At 39.0% G+C, this 24,421-nt stretch overlaps 1 protein-coding gene across 7 annotated transcripts in view; it reads left to right on the forward strand.

The window, feature by feature from the left end:
* ERG (ETS transcription factor ERG) overlaps positions 1 to 24,106 on the forward strand; it is a 192,548-nt gene extending 168,442 nt beyond the window's left edge. For 5 of the 7 annotated variants that reach the window (XM_067298608.1, XM_067298613.1, XM_067298605.1 and 2 more), the window contains 8 exons: positions 4,302 to 4,453; positions 7,398 to 7,601; positions 8,566 to 8,646; positions 10,725 to 10,796; positions 16,873 to 16,941; positions 17,323 to 17,379; positions 19,254 to 19,301; positions 22,150 to 24,106. In XM_067298608.1, coding sequence (XP_067154709.1) covers positions 4,302 to 4,453; positions 7,398 to 7,601; positions 8,566 to 8,646; positions 10,725 to 10,796; positions 16,873 to 16,941; positions 17,323 to 17,379; positions 19,254 to 19,301; positions 22,150 to 22,670 — 1,204 coding nt within the window. In that variant the 3' untranslated portion in view covers positions 22,671 to 24,106. The remainder of the gene's footprint in view (positions 1 to 4,301; positions 4,454 to 7,397; positions 7,602 to 8,565; positions 8,647 to 10,724; positions 10,797 to 16,872; positions 16,942 to 17,322; positions 17,380 to 19,253; positions 19,302 to 22,149) is intronic. The other 2 variants (XM_067298623.1, XM_067298631.1) reach the window with 2 other exon arrangements.
* Positions 24,107 to 24,421: the final 315 nt, after the last annotated feature.

The raw sequence follows: 24,421 nt of genomic DNA on the forward strand, positions 1-24,421 counted from the left end.
AAGGAGGGGAGACGAAGCTGTGTCCTGTAGAAAAGAATCATGGTTTATCCCCCAGAGCCTCACAAAAGAAAAGTTCACGGTAGCGCAACATCTAGCCTGGCCTGACCAACCTTGGACTGGGAACCATGAATGGGAAACTCTTCAAAGATATTCTTATATTGTTCTACTCTCAGGAGACCCCTTTCCTATAAGTAGCTCTGTAAGGAAGTTATCCAAACTGTGGTTATTAAATTAACTAAGAAAGACTCTATATAGATATTTGGATAACACAATTTTTCTCATGTATTTGCCTCAGATAAATTAAATACAAGGTTTTATATTACAGGAATGTTACTGAGATAATGTAAAATTTTGCTAATTCTTAATCTATGTTTATCTGACGCATTGCATTTTAACACAATGGAGGTGCTTTATGTCACATGGGGAAAATAGTGGTATAGTGAAGAGGATAAAAATGTGTTTCATACACTTATTTATGAACTTACATGTGCTTTCATCAGAGTCAATGGCTGGCAAAACTCCCATCGGCTTCAATAGGAGCAAGCACTAAATTTAACCATCAATTCATCTTGACTCTAAGTGATCCTGAATTAAGGCAGGGTTTCCAGGTCCAGAAAGCCATGGAGAAATACTTTTGTCAATAGCCATTTATCAGCAATCAGAGCTGAATCAGCTCAGGATTGGACAAAGTGCTCTTGAGTAGAATGATTGTAGTCTTTTCACCATCCTTTTTTTTTTTTTTTTGGTAAATTCCAGGTGTAACAAAGTATATTTACAAAGGGTAAAAATAACATGCAGCTGTGAAGAAAAACATCTCAGGTTTCAGTTCAGACCTGGAGCTGAGGATGAATCACTGCAAGGCTGCACCCTTTATGCTGGGCACAAGTTTTGAAAGCTGATTTTCCACTGCCCTTGGTCCCCCGGTGGTTCAGAAATAAAGCAGACTCACAGAATGTCCTAAAAAAAGCCTTTGCAGACAATCAGTCTCTTGTTGTTCTGGGCACTAAAAATACCATTTTCTAGTGGCTGCTTGCATTTTCAGTTTTGCTTTCAATACTGTAGAAGTCAGTTCCAGACACTTGCATTAAGCTTTGGTTCAGTAGTATGTGTAAGCACACGCTCAGTCTGAAGTACCAAGGAGTCCTGTTAGCTCCCATGGAGTTGCTTGCATGCCTGAAGTTAAGCATGGACTTAGGAGAGTTGCTCAGCTAGGGACTTGTCCACCCAGGAAGCTAACGGGACAAAACTTTGACCATCTGCTTCTGAATTGTAATGCAAAGTTATGGCTTATTTATGATTTTCTCTCCCACCCTCTGTCTGTTTATACTCAGATCAGAGAATCAGCCCAGCAGCCCTGTCAGATTGCCAAAAGCTGTGTGCTACTACTGGATCTTTCACATCATTTATTCTGCAGTGTTTACAATAGTGTTTTTAGTGCCTGATTGCCCATGGAAGTGGTGTAGGCTAATATTGATGTTGTATTTCACATCAACAGCAAGACTTTGATGTCCCTATATGACAAGTTCCTTTTCACAGTAAAGCAAAATAAAGTAGCTGGGCCAGTTAGGCCAAAAGATGCTGCTAGCTCTCTGTTTCCCCAAAACATACAAAAAACTCAGTGAATGGGCCAAATTGTTCTTTCTTCTGTCTTTGTAATCTAGCTGACCTTGGGAGTCAGGGTGGGGATCTGTACAGGTATAAACGAAGGCAGGAGTTGGATGGTGTTTCCAAATAACTTTCCATGACTTCAGTATGCAAACTCACTGATACATAAATGCCATTTCTATTTCTTTAAAGTAAACAGAAAAAGTCAACATTTTAGTCACAAGGAATCATCTCAAAAGCTCACTTGCAACATGTTTATGTCTGAAAGTTAGTTATTTTGTTCTGCTTACTGCTGTTTTGACAGAAATAAGTTGCATCCCAGAATTATATTTAGAGGTATGTAGTGGGTGAGAAAAATTAAACTTGAGAGAATAATGCCCAAGTATTCTGATCCTGTGGGGAAACGCTCAATTCACCACACTCAATGAAAGGCAAGAGTATGAGCTGACTACATCTTCCCTTGTGGTTGTTATTCAGTCCTGTGGCTAACAAAGTAGTTATGGGACCTTTACACAGGCAGATATCGTATGTAATATGTTATGCAGCACCCAACATATTTTATACCTGAAAAAAGGATGTGAAGCCAACATTTCCCAGGCAACATTCAGGGCCCCGTTCCATCTCCTAAAGGAGATGACAGTACCTCTGGAATGGTTTCTGTGATATATTTTGTATTTAAACTGAACACCATAGGCCGTTAATATTTTCTTATAAATTATCACAACATGGGAAAATTAATACAACAAGACTGTCTAGGAAAAAAATGATATGTTTAAAGTGTACTTGCAGTATTTAAGACCACTTAACAGGCTTACTAAAATTTTTCAGCTTTTAAAATGCTATACATTTGTTAAAACACACATGTGAAATGTGTTGTGAATTAGTTGTTGACCCATGGTAGTGTTGAGCAGTAAACACAACTGAGTGGTTTGGATGTTGGATAAAATATCTGCCACATTGACTTCCCCAGCCATTTGCCAAATGCCTACTCAACCTTTTTCTTGCCTTATTTCTTGTCAGGGCTTATCCTAAACAGGCTCCAAATTGGTGGGCACAAAAGATGACAGAAGAATTAATGCCCTCTCTCAAAAATGTTTGTTGAATTTTGGTGTTTACTTAATATTTGATCAGGAAATGTATTATGGGTTATTTATTAATCTTTTTTGGGCAGAGGAGAACCGGACAATCTACCAACACAGAGTAAGCTGAACAACAGAAAGTAGGTGTTAGTAGCTGTCAACTATCCTCTTCCTTTTGGTGTAGGTTGAACAGACAGTGGGCCAAACTGTACATGATTTTTTCTTATTCTGTCCTCAAACAGTAACAAAATGCTTCTGGGAAAGTTCCTGTATTCTGGACCGTGGGTGGGCTTCAGGGAACATTGCTGCCCAAGGCTTGGAGCAAGAGCTGGGATGTCTGAGCTGGGGAGGGCAAGAGGATCGTGGTGAAACACATTAGCTGGGGGCCAGGTCCTGAAACGCTTTGAGGAGTATGGATCCTTGGAGGGTTCTGTTGGTTCTCTGGACTGCGAATTAGTTAGTTTTCAAGAAACCAAAATGAAGCATGACAATGTTTTGGAAGGATTAAATGTTTAAACTTTAAAGAAAGAAAAGTCTCTTTACGGAGTGGTATCCTTGAGGCAGATTGTCTCTCTAGTCCAACCTGACTTGCGCTTGTTCACTAAGACCAAAGTACAGTATCCAGAGCTAAATGGCAGAACTGGAAGAAAGCTGGCTAGTAATGTAGTATCTCTAAAAAAACAAAACCAAATCAACACCCTCCCTCCCTTACCAAACACCCTCTTTACATTTAAAGGTGTTCCCCATGGCTCTGTTCTTTCTTTTGATTTTTGTAGCAATTTTTCTCTCTCTGATGAAACACGTTGTAGACATTAAATTAAGGGACAAATATGTCTGTGTCTGCCAGAAAGAAAACTGTGATGCAATTAAAATGCCATTAAGGAACCCCCTGTGGGATGTTAAACCTAAAGACTCTATTCAGAAAGCAAAGCCAAAATTAAAGAGGTGTCTGGTTGCAGATCCTCTGCAGATTTCCATTTCTTGACTATAGTACCATGGAGACTGCACTAGTCAGGAGCTGAAAGGTTTTTCCAGTCATGCGTGTGGTATTTTGAATCATGGCTTTGGCAAATGTTCCTTTTCTGTAGGCCATACATAGAAGTATGTCTACATTGCACGACGTAAAGTGCAACTGAGCGTGACCCTAATGAAACAGTGACAGCAGTGGAGGTGGAAAGCTCTCCATGGCTAATACGAACTAATAATAGTTTTCCCTCAGAAAATTTGCATTAAGGGCCTTTGTATGTTTTGCTGAGATGTCTGTGAGATGTTTGGAGAGAGACCAGCTACTTACAGCCATCAGGCTCAGTGTGCTCATTAACAAGCCTCCATTCCTAGCCTGGCCTCTGGAAATAAATCTCTGGCATTTATATGTTTGGAAATAAAGAGTCTGATCCTCAGAAAATAAAAACAAGTATATTGTCCTTTGCGGCTGGTCATTTTTCTAAGGCAACTGAAGGAATAAACAGCAGGGTCACTGGGTGGTAGGTTTTCCAATGATGGCCCAACCCTGACAGTCCAGTCTCTTTTTTTCCATCTCATTCAGGTTGATTTTTTGCTGAGAATATAAGTGGCAACTGGAATAATAACTGAAGCACACCTCTCTTCTTTATCTAGGAATTCTCCTGATGACTGCAGCGTGGCAAAAGGAGGGAAAATGGTTAGCAGCTCAGACAATGTTGGAATGAACTATGGAAGCTACATGGAAGAGAAGCACGTTCCACCCCCAAATATGACTACCAATGAACGAAGAGTTATTGTGCCAGCAGGTTAGACCGACCCTCTACACAAAAATTTCAAGCAGAAAAAAGTGTTTCCTCCGGGAAGCCTACTAATTTCATTTTAATAGATTTGGAGAAGAGTGGCAGTGTGGTACAGGTGATCAGGAAGAAAAAAAGCAGTAATTTCCTATGGTTATTATGAAAATATGCTGAGAAATGTCATAGTGAAGCCACCTCCTCAACCTGTTCTTCCCATTTCAGAGGCAGAACTGGCTGGCTGCAGGGAGTCAGATCCTCCCTGACTTCTTCAGCTCTTTTGGGAGTATTTCACCTCCACCTAAAATGAGCAAAATGAAGATCCACTTTTATCTCCTAATCCCATGAACTGGCTGGGTGCAGTGTATGGGAGGGAGAAAGGATCAGTGTACCACACCATGCAAACACCAAGTGCAGTCTGGCCCTTGGCATGCTAAAAAGAGGATAGCTTCTGTGAAATCAAGCAGTGCATGAAACTTTATTTGTTTAGGTTATCTCCTGAGTTTGGATAATACATTTCAATAAGCAAACTGACAATTCATGTAAGAGCACAGTTGAGAAACACTGTTTCTGGTGGCAAGCTTGTTTGTAGGATTCAGCAGTTAATTGAATAAGAAGGCATTCACTCCTGTGTGTCTTGTCTTCCTCACAAACCTCTGCTGCAAGATTTGTTGCCTGGGTTTGCAAAATAATTAGCATGCCTATTTCCAAAGTCAAAGCATTAGACCATCATGACATATATATGTGTTCATAAACAAGTGGGTATACACAATATATACACAACACCTGCAACCTGAAAACCAGAAGGGAATGTTTTGCTACTAGTTCCTCTTCAGCAGAGATGTGTCTATCAGAAAAATTTCTGCTATTACTATGTTGCTTAATGTTCTTACAGTTTTTCAGTTGCTAAGATATGCAAGAGTACTAACTGTGGCTAATTTTGCAAGCCGTGATTATTTCAGTTATTTGCCAAGATACATGCAGACAAATATATTGCAGTATCCTCTGCAATGGTATTGGCAGCGTTTTCTGAAGCACAGCAAAGTGATGCACCAAATAATGAAGTGTTCTGCCTAACTGGAAGCAGATTACACTGAACTTGACAGCATTTGAGTGTTTTTCTAAGGCAAACATTTCTATTCTTTCTGGTTGGCGCTTTTTTCAGTCTTTTAGTAACACACAGTGTGGTTAGCTCAGCAAGCTTTTTTCTCATCATGTTTCTGGTAGGCGTATTTTGAGATGAAGTTGAGTGACATTCAAGGAGCAAGACGATCATGCTAACAGCCTTACTATTTTGAGATCCTTAGAAGAAATATATGGGTAAAAACCAGTTGTTTTTGCTTTGCTACTACACAGGCAGTGTGCAGCTGATGTGGCAAAGTTTAAGAATATAAAAAGCAAAATTCACGATTTTCAGCTATGGTAACTTTTTCTCATAAGTAAGAAGCGTTTAAAAATTGTAGGCATAACCAAAATGTTTTGGTAAACTTCCTGGTGTTTGGTTGTTTACTTCAACCCAAATTGAACATAATTGTTGGAGTTATCTGCGGTAGGAGTGGGCAATCTCATCCAGACCCCAAGGTTATCAACCAAATTTGCATCCCTCAGTTTGCTGCACATTTCATACCAGATGGAAGGGTTCTTTTAAGTGATTTCTGATGCGCTCTGGAGAGCAGAGAAACCCTCTGAAGCTCTAGAGGATTAACTACTCTGACTTTTGAGGGCTCAAAATGCCAAGAGAAGCATCAGAAAAGGGAAGGCAATAATGGCTGTAGAATTGAGAGTTAGCAGCAGCGTGACACACTCCGGTGGACTCTGAGTAGCGTCCAGGCCCATGGAAAGAGGTCCCTACCTCTTTGAGACCAGCCTGAACAACATTCAAAGAGAAGGCATGGCATTCAGCCACAGAAAAGTTATTTAGACCATCATTCAAATCCCAGTCCTTCCACAAACTTCTGTGTGATGGACTATAGCCATTTGACCTCTGTGTGCTCTGTTCTCAGTCTTCAAGATATAGTTTGTCTCTCCTTGCCTTTATTTTTTTGCCTGCAAAAAGTATAAGCTCTTCATGGTAGGAACTTTCTTACATTATGTGAATGCTCACTGCTGGTCCATAGGGGACCTTCACGTTGTTGGGGGCTTCCTGTAACTCATAGGAATAGGAAGAAGTAGAATGGAAGAGAAATCAAGAAGGAGGAGTTTAGAGCCAAAAAAGAAGTTTAAGTTAAAATCAAGGATTCATACATGACCCTCAAAAATACAAGGTATTTGGACTTACTTTTTCGCTGAAAATATGGACCGGTTCTGTTTTTTTCCCCCCAAATGGTTTTGCCAAAACTCGAAGTCGTAAATAGAAACCCATGTGGGTGTAGCTGCATACAGCAGTACAACACAGCAGTCTAGGAAAGGAAGTGCAAATATTTTAATATGACCCACTCTAGCTTATGAAATAAAAAGCCAAATCTGCAAGTGCTTACTTAGTTTATGCCCAAGAAAATCTACCTTTGACTTTAGTATGAATTTCACCTTCATAAAGATAGGAATTCAACAGAGTGTATTGATAATTGCTCAGATACAGGTTGCAGTGTTGTTAATACGCTCTCTTACATGTTTTTCTGAAAATTACTCTGCACGAGGACAGGAGCCTGTGTTAATCTGTGGATAGTAATGCAGAAAAAAAGAAAGACAAAAAAAAGGAAGGGGAGAAAAAGCCCAGAAGCAGTGGGTTTATGTTGTGGACAATCAGTGCTCACAGCTCTTCACTATAATTTCTTCACAGAAATTATTCTTTGCTCTCAGTTGGCCAAATTAATTCCTCACGTATCTCTATAAAAGTCAGTAAACACATGATTAAGGTCTCTCCAGTTTGAATGCAGTCTATACTTATTTTGTACTGGGTCAAGAGCATCAGCATTCTCCCCTCCCCAGCTAATTTTATGCTTTGCGAAACCACCAGATCCTACGTTATGGAGCACAGACCACGTACGCCAGTGGCTGGAGTGGGCAGTGAAGGAGTATGGTCTCCCAGACGTGGACATCTTGTTGTTCCAGAACATCGATGGGAAGGAGCTGTGTAAAATGACCAAAGATGACTTCCAGAGACTCACTCCGAGCTATAACGCAGATATCCTCCTGTCACACCTACACTACCTCAGAGAAAGTAAGACAATTTTCTGTAATTATGGTAGTGGCTAGAATCAATCTGCGGTTGATATCAGTCTTAGATTTAAAGGCATGGATACACCCCCTGGGTTTTCAAATGTCTCTGTCGCAAATATTATTGCTCCTAAGAACATTTTAGAGCACCTGATCCAAAGCCTCTTGAGTTTGATGGAAAGATTCCCATTAATTTCACTTGGCTTTCACTCAGGTTTATTGAAGAGATGAGTTAGGGAATATTTCTACATGTCCATCTCAGACAAAAATCCATTTGAACCCTAGCATATTCAAACAGCATACTGTAGGAAGAAAATCAAATGGGATTCAGTGCTACTGTTTTTTCTGGTCACATACTCATTTCTTTCTGTTTTAAAGATGAGAATGCTAAACAAGAGTGCAAACATTGATTTATAAAGTGAATTCCAGGCATGATTCTAAGGACTCACAGCAGTTTGCTCTACTCTGAATAAGGTTAGGAAGATTTCACTGAATTGAATAAAAGTTCTGTACATTCATGGAAAAGAAGAACAGCCCCTGAAGTCTAAATCCAAAATACTGTAGTGCATGGCTAGCATTTCAAAGGGAAAGAGGGGGTTAGTGAACTCATGACTTGAGGGCTTTCATCTAAACTTGAGGAAATTTTGCAGGTTTGCCTTAGTTTAAAGAAGTTAAAATGAACATGATTTAAAAAAAAAGAAAGCAACAAGCATTGCAACACCAGTGCGGTGCAGTCTTCTCCACACGCACACTGTCAATAATCAGTCAGAAATATTATACATTTGTAATGTCGAATAAACGAATGCCCTAGTTCAAGCTCTAGCACACACACCGCCCTGCAGACTGCAGACTGAAACTGACTGTTGGTAGACTCACATTCAAACAATCCTCTCAGGGGAAAATATGGTTTTAAAAGATAATTCTCATTTTTTTTTCATTTTGGTGTTGCTTTTTGTTTTGTTTTGTAGCTCCTCTTCCACATTTGACTTCAGATGATGTTGATAAGGCCTTACAAAACTCTCCACGGTTAATGCATGCTAGAAATACAGGTAATGCTGGCACTGCTCCCATTGCTATAGGTCATCTTCTAAAAGCACAGGATTCCTGTTTATGAGTTGCTTGCTAAAAATGGAAATGGTAAATCAGGAGGGAGACAAGCATATCCTCTCCTTGCTGTGTGTGTGATTTTATTCACAGACACGCAGAAAAAAGGTGAGATCACTAGGGCCAGGTGCTGCAAAATTCTTTCTCCACTGACAAATTCTTTTGTCCTACAAGCGAAGGGGGTCCCTGACAAACAATAATGTGCAGGCTCAAGACCTTTGTCTCTGAGGGCTTTTGTCTCGTTCTGTTCAATTCTATAGTCAGATCTACATGACGGATCCCAAAAAAGTCAGTGGAGCTCAGGAATGCTTCAGTGCTTGCCTATGTGCTGTGGGCTGAGCCGAATGGGGGCTGTATCCCCTCCCATGCAGTATATTATATCATATACTTCAACAAAATTGTTGTTATTAAGGCAGATAGCCCATGTCATTTATCAGCTATGATATGGGGCTTATGCTGTAGTCTCCATTAAATCTGATCTGAATGTAGAACAGCTTTTGTTAATACTCACCCTTCTGTTAAGTTGGCTCAGACAATTATGGAGTGTAGGTAGGAGAACAATATAATACGTGCCTTAAAAGCATCTGTCTTTCAAGATGTAACTTAAAATATTTATGAAAATAAATCAAAGTAAATTTTGTCTTGTTCTAGCAGTTAGGCAACAGAGGATGGCATGGAATTATACATATAATACAATATACATATTGATTAAATATATTTGGAATATTGCATTATCATGCCTGAGGGTATTAGTTACCTACAGTGACCAGAAATAACAATTATTTATGAGAAATGAAAAAGATAATACAAAGGATAATGCAAAAGGGAAAAAAAAACAAAAGAAAACCCCAAAGTAGATCAGGGTACCTAGTTTCTCTTTTTCATATTTCATGTAGTTTTTCACTGAGAAATAACAGTGAACTTCCAAAGATTAGATGTTTACTATTTGACGTAAAGTTCTACTTTGGGCTGTAGGCCTGCTGCAAACCCCACCAAAAGCAACAGAAACTTTTCCATTTACTTTGATGGGTTTTGGAATAAGCCTTAAGCCTTTTTTAAAAATAGATGGACTCAGTGGTCTTTTCCATCTTTGGCTTTCCAGATCCTAATTTGCCAAAGAGTTTCCATGCACAGTTATCCAAGAGTTGTTCAGCAGTTCCATGTGTTATCTTTTTCTATATGTGTGCACTGACAATGATATTTTGAAATTTATTTCACTGAAATGAGATCATCTGCATTTCTGTTATTGAGAGTGTGGATAATATCATACTGATTTTCAGCATAAGAAACATTAATTGTTCTGTTGTCATAAAAACTTTGGAGTGGGGTTTTCAAAGAGCCCCCAAAGGATTAGGAATGAGCTCCTTTTGAAGTCAGAAGTAATTGCACAGGTAATTCCTTATGACCCTTTTCATATTCCTAGAGATGGTCATTAAAAGTCTGTTAATGTAGTTAGAGTGCTTTCAATTCCTGAGATAATGAGATACCATTTTCTATATCAAGCTCAATATTTTAAAGTTTTTCACACTGTCAAGAGAGTGAGATTTCAGAGGAGTCTGATTCAAAGCCAAATGCTGTGAGAAGATTCCCACAGACACCAATAGGCTTTGGCAAAGGCCCAACAGTCTCTGTTAAAAATACCACCTGTTTGGGAAGTACATAAGCTAATGAAGAGAAGGCAAAGAAGTTTTATTTCAGAAGACATGAAACCACGTGCCCAGGTGGAGGCAGTGTGTGTGGGTGGAGGGTGGAACGGGTTTCCTAACCTTGAAAACCTGAACTTGTTTCTCTCCTCCCTTAACCCTGATTTTGCAGACATTTATGCAGTAGTTTTAATGGATTTACACAGGTGCAAGGGCTATTGGAATTCATTTTTATATATATATATAACATTTCTAAGATACAAAATATTTATTCATAAGCTTCATTCAGATACACTACAAGAGGGAAAATATAGTCATCAGTGGACTTAGGGACTGTGAAAATGAATCTTTAGGTATTATGTCTCCTTCTTTCTCTGCAGGAGGCGCCACTTTTATTTTTCCAAATACGTCGGTTTATCCAGAAGCAACACAAAGAATTACAACCAGGCCAGGTATGAATGATGACCATGCTGTGATCTTACTCATTCCATCTCTTGAAGCATCTCTTTCTTTTTCTCTTTCAGCTGTCTCTGTATAAACAGTAGGCTATATGCATTTTGAATACACACACATTTTATATATATATATAATACACATAATTGTGTAGAGTGAGATGATGAAATAGAACAGTTTAATAAGTCTATGTTTGTTCTGCATATCTCTGTCTTTGAAGCAATGCTATCCAGTGTTAAAAGCACCAGACAGAGAATCAGAAGACCTGAGCTCTATTCACTGGTCTGCTGCATAATCCCAATGCAGTCAGTTTTCAAGGTGCTTCAGTTCCCCATCTGTAAAATGAGGCCAGAATACAGCCCACCTTTATAATGCTATTTGAAGTCTATTGAGAAAAAATGCTCTACAAAATCAGGATACTTATTTCTCCTGCTATTTACTTTTTATCTGAGGCAAACAAAACTCACAACATCTAATCATGAAAGACAGGAGACTAAATAGGTAAAAACAAGCCATAAGAAAATTCTTATTGCTCAAAAGCATGAAGCCCATGAAAGTATTGGTGCGCTGGTTTGTGAAAGACTAAAGGAAGATGAGGACAGTGCTACAAAGCTAAAAATTTTCTTTACATCACCCTTTACCAATGAGGATGTTGGAAAAATGCCTAATTTGGACATTTGCTTTTCCAGAAATAAGCACAAGGTACTGTGAGACATCAAAAGACGTTGGAGCAAACTACTAAATTTAAAGGGAATCCATTACTGAGGCGAAGAGGCACACATCCATGTGTCCTGAAGGGACATACATTTGAATTGACTGAGCTCTTGTGAAAAGATCCTTTCTCTCACTAAAAAAAAGAGCTTTATGGGATAACAAATATTTATCTGTGTTTTATCAATGCTCTAGGGTATAATTCAGGAGAGTAGATACAAGTAACTATTTTATGTATATATGCATGTATATATATTATATATATATATATACGCACATACATCTGTATATTTGTTAATAGATAATTAAAAAGATAGTTAGAGAAACACTCACCAGATCATGACATGATCAAACCTATCCTGTTTAGTTTCTAGGAAAATAATTATAACATTTGCTCTTCTACTAGGATCATTTGTCTATAACAATGCAGTAATGATTAAACAGGAAACAATTGATCCAATTTATACATTTAGTTTTCACAAGGCATTTGCTAAGGTGTTCCACAACAATTTACAATAGAAGTTAAATTAGCATGTTGTAGGAAACAAAATATTTTAACAGATCAAGAACTGGCTAACTGACCTGATACCAAGACTAAAAACCGAATAGCTTTAGTCATGGGTGCTTTCGCATTCTGTACCGTGATCCATAATTATGAATGACTGCGAAAAAGGGCACAGTGAAATTTGGTATAAAACTCTGAGATAAGATTTTGACACTACTCAAAACCAAGGATTCCTGTAAAGGAGTCCAGAGAGCTTATCTGAGATAAATGAATAGGCAATATGTTAACAGCTGAAAATACAAGTTGATAAATGCAAAATAAGGCACAAGTTGTTTGCATATCTTACTGATCTCAAATTAACCCTCTTAATTCATGAAAAAACGAACTAAACGTAGGCATCTTTATTTATGGCACAATGAAAGCTGCTGCCCAATAGCTGTCTGAAGTGAAAAAAGTAAACAAATTAAGATATGTGAGGAACAGGGCGGCGGGTGATATTGGAAATCTGATTTTGACACTAAATAAATAGCAGTGCAGCCTTGTGTGGAAAGCTGTGTGAATCATCCCTTTTCAGAAAGGCTGTGCACAGAATTAGAAGGAGCTTGGAGCCAGTTGTAGGAATATGAAAAATCTTTCAAGCACGTTGAGAGATACAAAAGTTTGAAATTGTTCATCTCAGAGGGGGTCTGGGGATGAAGAAACATGACACAATTATCAAAATAAAGAGTGGCACAGAGTACTTGTTTGGTCTGTTTCTCAGTATTAGACAAACAGATACTCAAAAAAACTTAAAAGACATTTTCATGAAACATATAAGGAGTCTGGCATTCATGGTCACAGGTTAGTGAAACCCAGGAGCTTTGAATGATTCAAAGAAATCTGGTCAGGAATATGGATAAGAAGACTAAGCACAGTTATAATAATAACTACCAGCTATGCAACATAAAACTGGATGCCCAAAGCTTTCACTATTTTCTAACTAAAATAAACATGTAACATAAGACCAGAGGATCTGAATCTCCTATAGGAGATAATCATCTCAGCTGAGAGTATTTCAGGCAAAAGCTAGGATGAGTTGTTGTAAAAGAATACTATTTCAGGGGTACGTTTCCAGTAGAGTTGAACAAAAATTGGATTTTTTATCCCACGAGAAATTCCATGATCTCAGTGTTTATGTCATCTTGACTTGTGATGGAAAAATAAAATATTGGTTTTCTCTGAAGTAAAGGGTTCTAAAAATCCCATATCAGACATGGTCATTTCAGACATGTTTCATTTCAGCATTTCTTACCAAAATCAAAAATCTCAACATTTACAAAACAAAATTCTTCATGTCAACATTAAAAGCATCTTCCTATATTGCCACAATAATTTATGGGAGTTGTAGTTTGGATATAGGGTGTCCTTATTCTTCTGTGTAGGTTGGTGTATCCTAATTTTCCTAATTAAACATTTTCTATAATAAACCATCATCTGACTTCCAACGCATTATTTTTTTTTATCTTTTACAATAGAAAGTTGTCAAACATCTGTAAGGTCAGCATTTTCATTAAGAAAAGAAAAGATTTTTGCAAAAATTAAGGTTTTTTGTCAATAAACTATTTCACTGGATTATTCCTTGGCCTTCCTTTCAGTCAAACGTCAAATTTCAACTAGACTGCAAAGAAACTTTTCCATAACAAAGCTCCATTCATCTAAGAGCAATAGCAGACCCTGGAGACAATCAGTTGATGACATGAAAAAGGTCAAAAATGTGTGTAGGGGGATAAGTAATGTTAAAGGGCTATCAGCCAAATCCTGGGATGCAATTTCAGAGAAAGTAATTAAGTATTGCCATTGTTAAGGCACTACAATAGAAAACAGGAAATGAGTGAGGCTCCTAAAAAATTGGAATGACAAAGGCGTATTTCTTCAGTCACCTTTACAACAGAACACGAGGTTTTTGCAAGCTGAAAGTAATACAATGAAGTAATCAGGAGCTCAGGAAGACCTAATATGGGTTTGTCTACATGTCTCATAAAACAGGACCATTCCCATCAAAGATCTGTCCAAGATAAGGACATGTTGTACTAACATCTCATGAATAAGAACAGATCTGCTTATCTAGGAGAGCAGCATGTTTATCTAGATGCAATCCTGAACTAAGAATGAAGTTGGAATTTTGTGCTATTTCAAGCAAGGCTGATAACTGGATATTTCTTTTAATGGAGAGGGTGTAGTCAGAACACATCTTATGATATGTTGAGTTAAAAGGCAGAATAGTTTTCTCCCGGTACTAAATTTGTACCAAATGGATTTTGGGGGCTGCAAGTGCCACCAAGTACAAGCCTACAGCACCATGCAGCCCTCTCGGTGTGCAGATCTGTAGTAATTTACAGATCCACAAGGAGAGAAGAAGAGAGAAGACAAAAGTTGCATAGGATAATATCTGCTAAGCACATATCTGCTAAGTGATTCTTTTCCCCTATTTGTCCCTCTTTGTAGCCTTTCTGGGCAGAAAATGAAGGACTGGAAACAAGAAAATATATTCCTAATATCACCAATGCCTCCCATTTGCCTCACCCACCATGAGGGCAGAGATCTGGCCAGGCAAGGCAGGGATGGACAGGATGTGTGCTGGCCTTCCAGAAAGCTTCAGGGGACCGCAGCGCCTAGGCCAGTTTAGAAGGCACAAGGCTGTTTGAAACTCAGGGCTGAGAGAAGATCACTGTCCTGCAATCCACCCCATGACTGAACTCCGCCCCCCCCATACAGACAGAACTTGGACACCTCTGGAAATGTGTCCAAAGTCCTTCTGAATTTTCTTTCTAGATGACAAAGCCTTCAGGCCAGGGCCAGTGAATCTCTAACTACATGAATTAATAGCATGTGTTGATCTCAGCCTGGTCAGGACATCTGCATGTTACAACGATTCACCCAGTAAATCACTGCATGCAAATGTCCGGCTCAGAAATGAGCATTTGTGCAGTTCATGTTATTTTCTCCAAGTTTCTGAAAGAGAAGGCTCTGGAAAAATATCAGGGATAAAAAGGACACCAGTTATTTAAATGCGATACTAAGATAAAATGCATATCTCAGCAAAAGCAAAGTTTTTTTGAAGTGTAAAATTCCAGCAGACGACAGTGGTGGTAGTGCCAGCCTGCTCTTCAAGCCAAACAGACTAAATAAATTAAAGTCAATTTGGTTGTGAATTTCACATTACAATTTGTTTCCATTCCATACTCCTACTCATAATGTCTGAAAATGGGCAGAGATACATGTCATGCACAGAGCCAGTCTGTGACTGGGTCTGTACTTCCTACCTTGTTTAATTTCCAAACACCATTTCTAAAGTAAAGCACAAGCACTGTCAAGAAAGTGTCATTGACTTGCGCCTGCACTGATTTAATTCTACTAGGTGTGTTCCGCTACCTTCCTGAGATCTCAGGGCAGGCTTGATAAGTCTATCATCTTGGCAGCAATAGTAGCTAATATGTTAAAACCAGTCACAGAAAAGTACAAGCAACTGCAAAAGATTTCAAAAGGTAAAACAAACTTTTGAATTTTCTTCATAATCTTTATGAAGAAATCTTTATGCTTTATTTTCTACATTTTTATATGCTAAAACATTTAACTGAAATAGAGGTAATGAGTAAATGAAAAACAAAGGCAAATGAAATTTTAGATACATAAAATTAAGGAACTTGTCCCAAGAAGCAAAAAGGCACATTTAAATAGATGGAAGAGGAAAAAACTACCCACTTTTGGGGAGAAAGATGAGAAGATAGGCATGAAAAAGTCTAGGGGAAAAGCAAGCTTAGAGAATACATAGATATCTTACCATAGTTGAACACTGAAGCATGTTCACGGTTGTGGTGTGTTATGTTTCTAGAGATCTGTAAGGATACTCTGGTGGGGGAGGAAGGTGAAGGAAAAAGAATTATTAACAATTTGAAATGACTAGTAGAAGAGAAACAAGTGGGAATGGTCAAGTGCAGCAACCAATTATCTGAAAAAAATTGGATTCTGAAGGATGAAAATTAGACCAGAGGGTACATCTGAGGAAGACAGCGTGTGCAGGTATGAAGAATAATGTCAAAGGGAGACTATAACAAAAGTATATGCAGGCAGTGAGAGCTGGTGTGAGCACAAATAATTTACAATACTGGTTTAGTGAAACATCCAACAGACAAAAGACTGTGTTGTCTCACATATCTCTGCCTATGAGTCAGTGGCAGAAAAGTGAACTCTTAAACACAACCTATATGCTTTGATTAATGTCAAGGGATGCACCAACAAACTGGGAAAGAATGGCATAATAAATGAACTAAAGCCTATCTTCTTAAAATATTATTACATACTGAGATTGGGAGGAAATGTTATATGGTTTATGTTTAATCCGTGCTCTTACCTCTAGGGAGACTTTCCCTGCAAAGCAGTAGCATGAATTGTCCACAATGTGCAGTGGGTCTTGTTCCTTGGCATCCTTGGCTGAGGAAGGGAGCCAAAGGGAAGACTTAGCATTTGGAAATGACGGACAACTCTGGAGTATTTTTGCCAGCTACTTCAGTCTACTTTAGACATCCAACAAGAGTAGGCATCTCCAAAGAGCAAGGCAGGACACCTAAATGAGGTGTACAGGTTTAGATAGGGTCATCTCTTTAGTTTAAAAGTGAGGTGACAGTAAATGACACCTGAGGACCTGGTCGAGAGAGCAGGAGAGGATATACAGAGTAAGCTGGAGGGGAATAGGTCAGTAAGGGCAATATGGCACTATTATTTTTAGAGACTGTGATAGCAGGTTTGACAAGGGGTATCTTTCCAATTTCAGTGACACTTTATGCCATATATGCATGAAGCAATGTATTTTTTCTTCACAGATTTGCCTTATGAGCAAGCCAGGAGAACAGCATGGACAAGTCACAGCCACCCCACTCCTCAATCAAAAGGTAAAGAGTCTGCTTAGATCTAGCCTGTGGGCCCAGTGCATATCCAGTGCAACCCAGGTGGACTGAACTGAATTGAGAGCAGTTACTTCGACACTCAGTTTTGGAGGATTTTTACCTGTGCCTGGAAAGCCTGTTAGCTGTGTATATGCAAGGCTGGGTGGAGTTGCTAGGGGACAGCCACATCCTTCTGGATGAACTCAGACCCATTCTCATCAGAGACAACTTCATCACATCTATGACTATATAGTCTTATAAAGCTAAGTCCTATTGTGACCATCTTTGGGTGATGAGCACCAGGAGTGCCAGGCCTGTAGTCTATAACAGCTTTGGTAACCAACTTCCAAACTGGAAAAATAACTGCATGGATTTTTCCATTTTCAGCTACTCAGCCATCCTCCTCAACAGTGCCCAAAACAGAAGACCAGCGTCCTCAGTTAGGTGGGTGTCTTTTTTTTTTAAGTTATGCCTTTGTTGAACATGATCAGAAGGACAACTCTCATCTACCAGCTGCAAGCCAATTGCAAGATCTGACCATGTGTGAAAACTCTAGCTGGGGACCAGGAAATCCCCAGCTGTGTATAAGTTGACTATATAGCTGGATCCCAGATGGAGGCTCCTGTGGCTATTGAAATTTACTTTTAGTGGTGTTTAATGGCAATAACAACCTCACAGAGTGAAAATGCTATTAAACAAGGTATCTATGTACAGTTTAGGTTTGCAAAGGTGGAAGATAAGTATGTCAAAGGATCATATACTCCACAGTAGCTGAAATACTAGTAGCTGAAACATTTGCATGAGCCAAGAGATGACAATGGATTACATCCCACCTGTTTGAATTTTATATCTTGTACTCCTGAAATATAAGAGGAAAATTAGAAGGATTCCCAGTGTTGGGAAACTGTGAGGAGAAAGTAGAGGTTTGCAGGATTAAAGGCTAGTGTTTTTGAAAGATGGGTACATTTTCTGGTTTCACAGCAGTTAATCCATGGGGTAGGACCTAACCCCTTATTAGGAAATTATCTTGTGTCTTGGAAAAGTAGCTAGAAAGCACTCCAGAGATTCTGAGACAGTGATGCTAACAGCAATAAAGGTAGATGTAGGAAAGGAAGGAGATTTGGAGGATATTTTCAGCTCAGAAGATTCTGAGCCTGTTTTTCTCACATGGATTTCAAATCATTATTTTGGTTTTTGTTATAGCTAAATAAGACAGTGCTCATGAGTACATCTCATTAACTTGAACGACTTATATGTGCACTGTTTGGGAAGTATTTTACTGCTGTTTGCCCAAATAGCATTTCTGCATTTTATCTAACGTGGCCTCCCAACCATGAGAGGCTTTCGAAAAATATATTGATGATTTATGTATGTCCTTAGGATCATTTAGTAGCTGTGTGTGAGCTGCACAGATTATTTAAATGTATAAGGAATGTAACCTGATTATCTCCTTGGCTGTAAAACTGGCAGCCGTTTGAGAGCAGCTGGAGAGGAGGCAGCCCAGCGACAGGGTTGTTCAGTGAGGGGCTCTGGGCTGTACTTGTGTTCCATTGCTTTGGCTTTCGTACTTATGTCACAATCTTTCCTTTTTCCTGTTGTATTTTAATTCAGACTAAAAAATTGTTCATTTCCAGAGGGAATTCCATGAGGAAAACATTGAGATGCTCTGGGATTTGTGTGACTGACACAAGCTCTTTTGAAAACCCTAGTTGCAAGGTTAATACAGGGAATCCCTTACTGGACTCCAATTACAAAGGAGAAAAAAAACAACCCCAGTGCCCCTTACAAGGTTTCCCCTCTCCTCCAGTTCCTGCCATTTGTTTGTCCAGCAGCCCTCCCCTGTCCCACCCTCTGCTGCTATTTCAAAGAGTCCTTTGGTAAATGAGGGGCTGACCTGCCAGAAAATTAGATAAGGAAGGGCAGAAAGAGAGTATAGCATCCCTTCTTCTGTTAAAAGCTTCAGAGAATTTCCAAACTCATTCCTTTTCCTTGGGTCGGATTAGTAGTGCTGTGCCAGATGCTCTTCCTTCTCCCTACCTGGGTCTTCATCTTTCAGCCTGCTGCAAGGGCTAGGCTAGTCAGGGGGCTTAAGGAGCAGATGTCACAGCTCGCAGGGCCCTCAGCCAGACCCAGCTTGCGTCAACATGTGCACATCCATCAGCTGTGCAAGGAGCATCATGGTATCTTTCTTAAATAACGCTAAAATATTAGTCTAAAAAATGACAAATACTTCTAGATATGTTTAAAATATTTGATGATATTAAAATATTTGATGATATTGTTACCTCATTTTAAAGATTTCTTTCAAAATTTTGTAGATCCTTATCAGATTCTTGGACCAACCAGCAGCCGTCTTGCAAATCCAGGTGAGAAGGGTTTTTGCTGATTTAGGTGGACTTTTCTTCTCTGACAGTATCCCTGCTGGTTTAATGCCAGACTCAGCAGGTGATGCGACCATTCTCACCACACTTCAGTATGAGCCAGTGGGACTGATGATACCCAATGTGTTGCAGGATTTGGTTTCTAAATTACACAAGAGTGGGACAGAGCCCACAGATTAAGACACATAAACTCAGTTATCTATATGCAGGTGTCTACATATGAGCTGGGTGTCTTAGCTCCTATGATAGTCATTGGAGATGCAGTTATAGCTCTCAGTAGAGAACGATACATCTCATCCTAGAGTAGATAGTTACATGCAGTCAGTCAAATAGCCCATTAGATTCCAGTAACCATATTGACAGGGTTCACTTCAGTTGCCTAGACACAGCCATCTGGTGTTTTCTTAAGTGCTAGAACACACCTCATCTGGTCTTCAGGTACCCCTACAGAAGGCCATGGGTCTCTTACTGGTCCTCTATCATATGTCCCAGACTCTGTTAACCCACAATACAATGCCATACTGACCTTGACAAATGCAATAATTTTTGGATAAATAACCAAAATCAGCAAAAGTAGATAGGGAAAAACAGGAAAGCAGAATCTATTTGCAAAGAAATAGTTGGGTTAGACACCTCAAAAGTGTTCTCCCACTTTAAGAAGAAGGTGAAAGTTCCAGGTGAAACGAGAAAGTGCTGATAAACTAGCATCCCCATTACAGTTACTCTGCTGGGCGCATTCTTGACAGTGGCCTGTAGCATATTTTAACTGAAGGCAAGAAATCTTCTGATGAATTAGTAACAGTGATTGTGAACTGTGCAGATTTCATTGTGTTGCTCTGAGTCCGCAGTACACACTGTGGCCGTACACCACTGTAATCAAAATCGTAATCTGCCACAATAGATTGACATTGTATATGCCACTTCCTGTTTTCCTCTCTTTAACAGCCAAAGGGTACAATGTTCCTTGTTCCACACTATAGGTCCCTCCAGTCCCCACTAATAATGTTTCACAACAACAACTTTATGGCCTTTGCAGGTATGGAATTGCCAAAATACTGCTCCATTTCATTTTGCTTCATCCCAAGTGACATCAAGCACCGTCCTAGATTAGCTTAATTTTCAAACAGTTTTGCATTGCATAGCAAAGCGGTTAAATAAGTATTAAGAGTGGGAACGGCTAAAGGAGGTGGTTTCCAGGTGACACTGATGGTAACTGGAAGTGGGGGCCTAACTCACTTTAATTTGTTCACAAGTCCCAGGTTTTTACAGTTTTGTCAAGTGTCCATTTGGTAGCTCTGTACCTTCATTACTGTCAAAAACACTAAAATGATCTGGATTGGGATATGTTTTTAACATTTGGGTATGGAATTTCTACACGCCATCATTCCTGTACTTTAACATGTTTTGTGTGTTTATAAATTGGTGGAATTACTCTCTCATTAAAAGGAAATTGACAGCAACCATTTATTTTCATAGGACTATATATTACATTTGGAAGGCAAGTGTTTATGTTAGAACATATGTTGGATTGCTTATTCAAAAATTTGTGTTTTGCCCGGTGCTGAAGTGTTTATTGATTTTTCAAAGGCTAATCCTCTTGTTATGTTTTGTGTATTAAAACTTGCATGTCTTGCTCATACCACGGATTCTTTTGTTTGTTTGTTTATTTAATGCATGTTAATGGAACAGAAGAAATTCATTAAGAACAGTTTGAATAAATACAATTTAAATGAGTAGAGGTTTCAGTTGCACTGAAGTATAAACTGCTAATGGATTTCAGATGCTACTCTAGCTTGATATAATTCACCCTTATAAGCTTTCTAAAGAAAAGCTTGTTTATTATACCCACATATCTGTTAAAAAAAATCCAATTCCAGGTCAGAGATGTACTTAGAAGTTAGCACATACAAGCTGGTTGGCAAATTCTGCTGACATTGTGCTTGTGAAACAGATTGCCTTGCAAGCTGCTTCAGCTGTATTTTGCATCATTTTAGTGCTGCTTTATTAAGAAATGCTAAGCTTTTTTCATGAATATCAGTGGCAAGGCCCTTCTGGATCTACTGTCAATTGCCTAAAATGGTCAAATTTTATTCTTATAATGCTGGGCAGAACACTTCTGCAAATTTGACGGCAGCCCCATTGTTTTCTTTCTAAGATGAAATTGGAGGAGGGGGGAGAAAAAATCCAGTAACCGCATTTTAATTCTTAACTTCAGTAGTCATTTAAACTTTTGTTTGACACAGAACAATGACAAGAATGTATTTTATGGACCTTTTCACTGTTCTTGCGAATGTTTTGCCCTATGGTTGTATGCAGTGCAACAGCAAGCTAATAAGCTTCCGTTCTACATTTCCCCAAATGCTGTAAAAGGGTGATATGGTTTGGCACAGGTCCAGCTTTCTCTAAACTTCTCCATTTCGTGTAGGTTTATTCCATAGCAGAGAACATTTAGTTGCAACATAATGCTGTGAGAACAAGCAAAATGTTGCGCAAGTGAAAGCTGTTTGTCCTGAACTTTAGAGATTAGTTTCCTAAATGAGCACTGTATTATTTCCCCATCAATTGTCTACACTGAATGACATTAGGTAACTATTAAATCTCCATGTAATGGCATTCTGCCACTCAAATTGGGGAATATATGACACATTACCATTATCTTTGTTCTTCAGGATTTCATGAGACGAGGCTAGGAGAAAAGGCACTAGTTAGAGTAAGAAGCAGGAACCAATATTGCAACATTTCCTAATAGGGTCCTATGTGAGAGCCTGGAAGAACTGATGTCTTAACATTGTTAGTCACTAGTCCTGACATTTCTCTTTCGTTTCCCCCACAGGGAGCGGGCAGATACAGCTATGGCAGTTCCTGCTCGAGCTCCTCTCGGACAGCTCCAACTCCAACTGCATCACCTGGGAGGGCACCAACGGGGAGTTCAAGATGACCGACCCCGACGAAGTGGCGCGGCGCTGGGGGGAACGGAAAAGCAAGCCTAACATGAACTATGACAAACTCAGCCGTGCACTGCGCTACTACTATGATAAAAATATTATGACTAAAGTTCACGGTAAGCGCTACGCCTACAAATTTGACTTCCATGGAATCGCTCAGGCCCTCCAGCCTCACCCTCCAGAGTCATCCATGTACAAATACCCATCAGACCTCCCCTACATGAGCTCCTATCATGCACACCCTCAGAAGATGAACTTTGTAGCTCCCCATCCCCCTGCCTTGCCCGTAACCTCGTCCAGCTTTTTTGCTGCCCCTAATCCGTACTGGAATTCACCAACTGGAGGTATCTACCCCAATACCAGGCTGCCAGCTGCTCACATGCCTTCTCATCTTGGCACTTACTACTAAGTGGGGAAAAAAGGAATCCCAGAAAAAGCAAAGACACTTCTCAGTGGGATACAGTCCCCAATGAATTGCAATGAACTCTATTGGAGTACATGACTTAAAAGTGCCTAAAGAGACAAGTGAAGGTTTGGCTGGGAAAAAACATGTTAAAAAAAAGATGTCAAAAGACTCTTTGTAGTGTGGATTTAAAGGAGATATTCCATAAGTATAAAGATACTAAAATGTAATGTATATGGGTGTCGACTCTGTGGACCAAACAACAATAGACTATTGTAGGTAAAAGCATGAAATGGTAAGGAAAACCTATGAAAGCTAGTGGTCTTAAAAAGTTGATAAGCATATGTGTAAAGTTTGATATCTTGCTAATGCAAAACTGGGACTATACTACAGCAGTATAAGGATAAGTCTATAGTGACCTAACATACAATATATGAATCATTACAAAAGAGGGGGAAAAAAGGAAAAAAAAAAGAACTACCTGTATTTAAAAAATAGAAACATATCAACAAAAGAGACTGGTTTAGCACGGAAGCTGATTTGGAATATAACGGCATTGTTTTGGTTAAAATCAAATGCATTCCATTCATTGGAGAGTTATCAGCTACTCAAACTGTGAAGACAACCCAAACTCTAAGATTCCTTGACAGTATTATCAGAACCCTGAGCCAAACATTGGAAATGAGAATGTGCTGAAGGACAAGTGTATGATTGTAGATCAAAGGCCTGCACCTGATAGATGAAGCAGAAAGGAAAAAGAGGAGGATGAAGGTGGTGAGAATGGGAGAAAAGGAACTTCTTTACCAGTAGAGACTGAAGAGACTGAAAACTTAGCAGTGTTGGGACTATGAAGAAATACTTGTTTGGACTTGTGAAACACTTTGCTCAGTATCATACCATTCCCAGTATTACAGGAGGAACAGACTTGATTTTATAGTAATAAAAAAAAAGTGGAAAAAAGGAAAAACAGAAAAATTCAGAAATCAGAATATGCATCTCTTGAAAAAAAAAGTGAAACTGGAATTGTGTTTGATATTTAAAAGTTACCAGTTAGAACCTCATCATTATTAAGGGAGTTTGTTTTCTATTGGTTAAGGTAAGACACAACCCTTGACTGCCAAAATCAGAAATCATCTAAGTATTTTTGTTAGGCGGGCGCCAGTTTTTCTTTATTGAGTCGCGAACGCTGTGCGTTTGTCAGAATGAAGTATACAAGTCAATGTTATTTTTTCCTTTTTATATAATTATTATATAACTTATGCATTTATACACTACGAGTTGATCTCGGCCAACCAAAGACACAAAAAAGGGACAATCAAAAATATTGTGGCCTTGAATTTTAACTCTGTATGCTTAATGTTTACATTATGAACGTATTAGTACTTAGAATGCAGAATGTATGTAATAAAATAAGCTTGGCCTAGCATGGCAATTCAGATTGACACTGTAGTTTGCATTTGCATTTTTAGTACCTAACATGCCTATCAGACCTTCTTCCTACAAAGTTAAAATATGTTAAGTATTTTGTTTTAAAGTTTGTTGTGTTTTGTGAGATCTGACAATTATGAAAATGTAGGACCAAACAGCACTGCTTAGCATGAGTTTAATGTAGACAGGTGCTGTTTATCTTCTTTTCCACACAGTTCTGCTAAAATACTTGCTACTCTTCTTAACAGTGCCTTGCCATTCCTACTGAGCTTCTTTTGCCCAGAGATTGCAGCCATGCCCAGTTCTTAGAGGACTTCATGGCCAAGAGT

The sequence above is a fragment of the Apteryx mantelli genome, chromosome 1 (genome assembly GCF_036417845.1).
Source record: "Apteryx mantelli isolate bAptMan1 chromosome 1, bAptMan1.hap1, whole genome shotgun sequence".
Taxonomy (NCBI): domain Eukaryota; kingdom Metazoa; phylum Chordata; class Aves; order Apterygiformes; family Apterygidae; genus Apteryx; species Apteryx mantelli.